At 37.0% G+C, this 8,103-nt stretch overlaps 1 protein-coding gene across 1 annotated transcript; it reads left to right on the top strand.

Moving 5' to 3' along the window:
• Positions 1–356: 356 nt before the first annotated feature.
• Positions 357–2,749, top strand: LOC110752517 ((R)-mandelonitrile lyase 3). The gene is made up of 4 exons (XM_021953190.2): positions 357–459; positions 672–1,331; positions 1,417–2,257; positions 2,386–2,749. Exons 1-4 carry the CDS (start codon positions 357–359, stop codon positions 2,501–2,503), a joined length of 1,722 nt encoding a protein of 573 aa, XP_021808882.2. The 3' UTR covers positions 2,504–2,749.
• The last annotated feature ends 5,354 nt before the right edge of the window (positions 2,750–8,103 follow it).

Below are 8,103 nucleotides of genomic sequence, written 5' to 3'. Positions count from 1 at the left end.
GAATATGTTGTTAAAGTATTTTTTATTTATCTAAATCTTATTATATCTACTTTAAAATATTATTTTATAGAATTAATGTACCGACTTCGAATATTTATTTTTGTTATATGTGTATTATTGAAATCGAGTGATTTAAAATGAGATACATGAAAAATAATGCATTCATTTCAACACAAAAATCCCTAGGTACTCGGGAAAATCTTCATATTTCAGAAATATATGCTTTTTAAATGCCTCCATGTTCATTGTTTTGTCATCATTTTATCATGTGATTGTTGAAATCATTATTTTAACTCAACTTACTAAGCCTTACCCTCTATAAATTACACAGAAGGGAGAGCCTGCCTTCATCAACCATGGTGATATCAACAATGTCAGCTATACTATTGGTGTTGCACCTTTTTGTCCTTCATCTTCAATATTCAGAGGTTCAGTCTCTTGCCAATACTTCTTCTCATGGTAAGTACTTCCTCCCTATAATTCATAAAAATAAAATAAAAAAAGGCAAAGGAAAAAGAAAACAGAAAAAAGTGTGTAAGAAACAAGCTTTGTGTACGTAGATGCACAGCAGGAAGATGATGGAAAGACTTTTTTCTGTTATACACTTTTTTCGCTTACGTAGATGCATGTGCTATACTTTTAAAAACTATTCGTGTCTTGACATTTTGCAGATTTTAGCTACCTGAGCTTTGTGTACGACGCCACGGATCCAGAATTGGAAGGATCATATGACTACATTATAGTTGGCGGAGGAACAGCAGGGTGTCCATTGGCAGCAACTTTATCAGCAAACTACTCAGTGCTTGTTCTAGAAAGGGGCAGTCTTCCTACAGAATATCCAAACCTCTTGACATCAGATGGGTTTGTATATAATCTCCAGCAAGAAGATGATGGAAAGACACCAGTCGAAAGGTTCGTGTCCGAAGATGGTATTGATAACGTACGGGGCAGGGTGCTCGGTGGCACAAGCATGATCAATGCCGGTGTCTACGTCAGAGCTAACACCTCATTCTTTAATCAGACAGGAATTGAATGGGACATGGATTTGGTTAATCAGACATATGAGTGGGTTGAAGACACTATTGTGTTCGAGCCAGATTCGCAAACTTGGCAAACTGTTATAGGAACTGCATACTTGGAGGCCGGTATTCTTCCAAACAATGGATTTAGTGTGGATCACCTAGCAGGAACACGACTCACGGGCTCAACTTTTGACAATAACGGAACCAGACATGCATCTGACGAACTTCTTAATAAAGGAGACCCAAACAACTTGCGAGTTGCAGTTCAAGCAGCAGTTGAGAAGATCATCTTCTCTTCCAACACATCAGGTATGTTGCTTTCTGTGTTAGTTTGTCATTCTGCACTCCTAAATTAATAACATTTTCATTAATATGAAGTTATTCATTAATGCAGGTGTGACAGCTATAGGAGTTATATATACTGATTCGAATGGAACGACTCATCAGGCATTTGTACGTGGTGAGGGAGAAGTTATATTGAGTGCAGGGCCAATTGGGTCCCCTCAACTTCTACTACTTAGTGGTGTTGGCCCAGAGTCATACCTAACATCTCTGAACATTTCAGTTGTTGCTTCCCATCCATACGTCGGGCAGTATATATATGACAATCCTCGTAATTTCATTAACATTTTGCCCCCAAATCCAATAGAAGCCTCAACTGTAACTGTTCTAGGCATTACAAGTGATTTCTACCAATGTTCTCTCTCGAGTTTGCCATTTGATACTCCACCCTTCAGTTTTTTCCCAACTACATCTTATCCCTTGCCAAATCAGACTTTCGCTCACATTGTAAACAAAGTTCCAGGACCTTTATCTCACGGTACTGTCACGCTGAATTCATCCTCTGATGTGAGAGTCGGTCCAAATGTGAAATTCAACTACTATTCGAATTCGACGGACCTTTCTCATTGTGTTAGTGGCATGAAGAAGCTTGGTGAGGTCTTAAGTACAGACGCATTGGAACCATATAAAGTAGAAGATTTGCCCGGTATAGACGGTTTTAATATTTTGGGAATACCTTTGCCTGAAAACCAAACAGATGATGCAGCCTTCGAAACATTTTGCCGAGATTCAGTAGCCTCATATTGGCATTACCATGGTGGATGCCTTGTCGGGAAGGTGCTGGATGATGATTTCCGTGTTACAGGGATCAATGCATTACGCGTTGTTGATGGCTCCACATTCCCTTCCACACCAGCGAGCCACCCTCAGGGTTTCTATCTGATGTTAGGCAGGTATGTGTACAGACTTGCAAAAACTAGAAACTCTCTCACTAATTTATTTGGGTTAATGACTTGTTTTTAATCAACTCTATTCCATATTGCTCATTTTCATCCCTTTCAATTTTTGTTCTTTGCCGCAGGTATATGGGCATTCAAATTCTGCAAGAAAGATCAGCTTCAGAGGATGCTATTCATAATTTAGGATTCCTAGAGAATATCTTGGATTTACCTAAGTCAACATCATCCTTTGCTTTTTAAATTTAATTGATAAACCTGAAATCTTGGATTTACCTAAGTTATCGTTTTCCTTTACTTTTTAGACTCAATTAATAAACCCATGAGTTCTGTCTCAAGTGGGATTAGGGTTCGGCGGGCAAACGGGCTTTAGTCTCTTTCCATCCGCCATGGCTAGAGTGTATCTCTTTATTTCATATGTAATAAGTTTTCCTTGTAATGTCGTCATTATCTAAAAAATAAATAAAATAAGAATATCATTTCCTAGAACTTGTCGTTGCAAAACCAGTTTCAAAGGAAATGATGCCCTAAAGCTTATATAGCATCCGTCGATATTCTATTATTTTTGTTCATAGCCAAGCCAATCACTCCTAAACAATGCAGTGGGTCATCCCAAGCCAACAATAAAGTTTCATCCAAAGAGCGTTTTCAAAAACCATTATTCTCACCCATGGAAACCATCCATGGGTGCCTTGGAACCTCTTGGCACGTATATTGCTTTTGAGCATTGGACACTTCTTTGGTGCCTTAGAGCAAAATTTTTGGGTTTGGGCAGGGACTTTACGGGCATTTTTAATTTTGGAGTTAGGTCGAGCTTTGTCCCATCGGGCCTTAGGCTACTTAGTTCAGGTCGCGGGTCAAATGATGATCCCTACTTAGAACCACTTGGAACCATCTCTTTTTAAAGAAAATAGGTTTAATTATTGTTTTAGCCCTATGAATGGGTGCTCAGTCTCACTTTAACCCCTATAACTGAAAATTTCTCACTTAACTCCCAGAATCTCTAAAAATTGCTAAAATTTTCTCAGTTTATCAATTCCGTCTATTTCCATATACAATACCGTTAAGTGTGCTAACATGGCACGAACATTTTAATAATGTTACCTATTTAAAAGTTTTAAATCCAAATTATATTTTTAAAAAAATATTTTAAATATTTTAAACTTTGTTTTTGGGGTTAACTAAACAGACCCATCCCTCCCCAACTCTAGATCACCCTCATCCCTCCCAACCCAAACCCCTAATTTCCTACCCATACTTAACCTTAGGGGTGGGCACGGTTCGGTTTAGTTCGATTCTTACCTCAAATTAGAATTGAAATCGGTATTATTTAATCGGTCTAGTTTGGTTCGATTCAAGTAAAAATTTTAAAAAAAAATTAGTTGGTTCAGTTATGATGAGTTCCGATTTTGAACAGAATTATTAATTTTTTAATTTTTATAAGTTATTTTTTGGGTTTGAAAATTAACAAATCATTCCAATTCATGATAAATTTTTTGAAGTTGAACTTAGAAAAATATTAATTATAAAATTAAAAATATAGCATTGGATTTAAAAAATTTGTAAAAAAAAAAAATAATTGGTCTGGTCCGGTTTGGTACGGTGTGAAACCGGAATTGAAACCGGTTGGAACCAGTTGGGTCCGATTTGTCAACCCCCAAACGCAGCAACACCCAGAAATAACCCACCAAAAGTTTTAATCTCCATAAAAAAACTGAAAAACTCCAGTCATACACATGGACACAGATGATAACAGTATTAATCAAATAAATAACAATTTATATACGTCTGGTCGGGAAAAAAAAAACATAGATGATGTATCAACATATGGGTCTGTTTTATTTCCATTTTTTTATAGCTCAATTTTTGAGGTTCTTCATTGGGTGTTGTGTACCCTTAGTTTTTAATATAGGTTTTGCAAATTGGATGATTTTCTTGTGATTTTGTTTGATTCTGTGATGTGTAGCGTATTTTTTTTTTTCGGCTGTTTGGTTTGGTTGTGCATCTTTTTAGTTAATCGTATTATTGGACATGGGTGGGGGCTACTGGATTTGGGTGATGGTGGCTGACGATGATTGGGGAAGTAGGGGAGGGATGGGTTTGGGGTGTAGTTAATTAACCCAAAAATAAGTGTAAAATATTTAAAATCTATTTTGTATGTTTAATTTGGATTTTAAACTTTCTAATAGTTAGAATTACTAAAATGCACATGCCATGCCATGTCGGCGAATTAAATGGTATTGTGGACAAAAATAAACAGATGTGGTGAAATGAGAAAATTTCAAAAAATTTCAGTGATTCTAGGGGTTAAGTGAGAAATTTTTCAATTCCATGGATAAATTAAGATTGAGTGCCCATTCTTGGGGTAAAATAATAATTAATCAAAGGCCCTGCTTTGGCCTTGGAAAGCCCTCGTGGATGCAATGGAACCCCTTGACACCCTCCCTAAAAGAAAAAAATAAAAATAAAAAGGTTAACAGAATTTTATTTCCATGAGATTTCAATTTCGTCAATTTATGCCCCGATATTTTAATATTCAACTAATTTACACATTTCATCAATTTGACCCTTTGATCTTTTGTTAAATTGATGAAGCAGCATAATCTAACCCCTTTTTTTAGAAGAGATGCTTTATTAAAAAATAATAAGCACCATAAGAGTGTATAAAGATAGCACTGAAACAGCTAATATTATACATAACCCAAACATGAGCGACATGAACAAATGCGTGATCTTAAGAAAGACTCTCACTTGAACTGGCCTGAAGTGGTTGTATTCAAGGTTTCTTGCAGAGATCTCAAAATGTAAAGAAGGATTTGTATTCAAACTTTAATTTAATATTTGATGTTATGGCAGAACAAAGCTAATCTATTATTTGTAGTAATTTTTCTGTTGAAGGTAATTTAAGATACTTCCTAAAATATAATCCCAAGGATCCGTTGGTTGTATGAAAGGTATCCTGCAGAGAGCTCAAAATGGAAAGAAGGATTCTTATTCAAACTTTCATTATAATATTTGATGAAGGGCTCGCTTTACAAACGATCAGACAAAACTTTGATATTCAACTTATACAAGAAGAGAACGAAAGAATACAAATTCTATCAGTTGGGAATCTATTCTTTCACGAGTTGTTTGCCCTTATCCTCATCGCTGTGGTGTTGATTGCTCTCAAAGCTTTGGCATTGTATATGTGCTGGAGTGTGAATTGCTCTCACAGCTATATTCACAGCGTTGTCTTAAATGCTGTAGAGCTCTGTGTGAATTTCTCTCACAAGTCTTATCACCGCTGGTCCTCGCAGCTGTGTGTGTGAGGCTGGACTTGGAAGTATGTGGCAGTGAGCTCAGTTTACAGATAATGTCCACTAATGAACATGAACAAACAGAGTATATTGTGTAGGAAAATTGTGGGCAACTATTAAGTGGCGTGTCAATGTGTAAGTGTTCTTAATCCATTCAAATTGTAATATGTGGTGGCGATCAATGACGGAACCAGGATTTTATGTGTGAGGGGTCGTCTCATAAAATATATATAAATATTCGAACTCACAATACTGCTAAAATATGAATATGGTTTTGAATATGTTAGGTTCTTATTTTATTCTTCTTCATAAGGAGGTATATATAAGAGTTTACATGAGTGCTTTACAAGGAATTAGACACAGTAAAAGATTAGGAAAGTATCTCCTAATTATACAATGATTTGACAACTATATAAAATAGGAAAGTAAATCCCTTAATTAATCAAGGAAATAAATCTCCTTGATTAATTAGGAGACTCACTTCAACACTCCTCCTCAAGTTGGTGCATATACGTCACAAATGCCCAACTTGATAAGTGAGTCATGAAATACTCTACCACAAACAGTTTTGGTTAAGATATCTGCCAGTTGATCTTCTGATTTTATGAATGGTAGGCGGATGATCTTCTTCTCAATTTTTTATTTGATAAAATGTCTATCCACCTCAACATGTTTGGTTCGATCATGTTGAACTAGATTATGGGCAATATCAATAGCTGACTTGTTATCACAATGTAACTCCATTGGCTTTTCTGGCTTGAAATCCAATTCTGTCAAGAGTCTTCCGATTCACAATAATTCACAACCTCTTTGAGTCATTCCTTTATACTCTGCTTCTGCACTAGATCGAGAAACCAAATTTTATTTTTTACTCCGCCAAGTGACTAGGTTACCTCCAACGAATGTAAAGTAACCAAAAGTAGAGCGTCTATTTGTAATGGACCCAGCCCAATCAGCATATGTATATATGAAAACTTCAAGATCTTCATGTTTTGATCACATTAAAACCTTTCCAAGGGCTGACTTTAAGCATCTTAAGATTCGATCAACAGCATTCATATGAGAAACACTGGGTGAATGCATAAACTGACTAACCACACTCACAGTATATGCACTATTTGATCTTGTGTGTGCCAGGCATATCAACCTTCCAACAAGGCGTTTGATACTGTTCCTTATTAGTTGGTTCTTGGTCCATGTCTTCACACAACTTGTGATTCATCTCAATGGATGTGTCAGCCGGCACACTAAATGACTTCCTCAGCAGGTGATTGGTGTGGTACTGGAGCTGAAGCGGGCAAAATCTCATAAGACGGTTCAATTTCCTCCTCCTGATTTTGACAGCGTGGAGAAAACTGATCGTTTTCCTCTGGTGACCGGTCGCTAGATTTTGGCGACCGGTCGGTTTGAAACAGCTTCTCTGACTACCATTCACTTTCCACTGGCGACTGGTAGTTTTGAAGCAGATTCTCCATGTTCGAAGAACTAAGGGGGGGCTGGTTGCTTTCCACTGGCGACCGACCGTTTGATTTAGGAATTTGATTTGAGGAATTTGATGTATGAATTGGATTTGAGAGGTATGTGTATAAGATTTGAGGAATTTGGATTTGAATATGAGAAATTTGAGATAAGGCATTTGAGGACTTTAGATTTGAGGGATTTGGATTTGGGGAAAAATATGAGAAATTTGATATGAGGAGTTTAAAGAACACAAAAACCCTGTGAACACGGCTAAGAACACAGAAACCCTATGAACACGGCTTAAGAACATAGAAACTTCTCTTCAATCCTCTTCTCCTCCTGAAGAGAAGGGTATGTCGGAGTCAAGAAAGAGGCAAAATCTCCATGAGAAAGAGAAACAGATCCTTTTCACTCCCCCTCCCCCCCTTGAAGAGGAAGGGAGGAGAAATTTTGATATGAGAATTTAGAGACAACCGAGGATCGATTGCTCTGATACCATGGTAAAATATGAATATGGTTTTGAATATGTTAGGTTCTTATTTTATTCTTCTTTATAAGGAGGTATATATAAGAGTTTACATGAGTGCTTTACAAGGAATTAGACACAGTAAAGGATTAGGAAAGTATCTCCTAATTATACAATGATTTGACAACTATATAAAATAGGAAAATAAATCCCTTAATTAATCAAGGAAATAAATCTCCTTGATTAATTAGGAGACTCACTTCAACAAATACATGCCAAAGTAACCAAAGCGATCAAAACATCATATATATATATGCTTTCATTGCCAACACTAAAAATCCCTATGTTCGACCTCCATGATGAAATCGTGTGATTGTAAATGTATGACCAGGGGCGGACCGACGTTGGGACTAGAGGGGTCGGATGCCCCCTTGGAAGGCTGGAAATTTGGCAAGGGACTCCATGAAAGCCCCCTTGGATTGCTGCTAGAAGCCCCCTTGTATGCACACCAAGCGCTCGATGGAAGTCTCAGGCGAAGTCTCCTCTGCTGCTATGCGCTAATTTTTTTTCAAAACGAGCCTTGCCAAACGACGTCGTTTGGTCCAAGGCTCAGTCAA

Source organism: Prunus avium, chromosome 1, assembly GCF_965620075.1.
Source record: "Prunus avium chromosome 1, drPruAviu1.hap1.1, whole genome shotgun sequence".
Classification (NCBI taxonomy): Eukaryota; Viridiplantae; Streptophyta; class Magnoliopsida; order Rosales; family Rosaceae; genus Prunus; species Prunus avium.
This window is presented reverse-complemented; position numbering and strand designations above follow the sequence as displayed.

Bases quoted from the DNA above. Each gene is read 5' to 3' on its own strand.
- LOC110752517 (XM_021953190.2), top strand. From the start codon at position 357: ATGGTGATATCAACAATGTCAGCTATACTATTGGTGTTGCACCTTTTT. The intron at 460-671 runs GTAAGTACTTCC...GACATTTTGCAG, and splicing joins TGCCAATACTTCTTCTCATG to ATTTTAGCTACCTGAGCTTT. The intron at 2,258-2,385 runs GTATGTGTACAG...TCTTTGCCGCAG, and splicing joins TTCTATCTGATGTTAGGCAG to GTATATGGGCATTCAAATTC.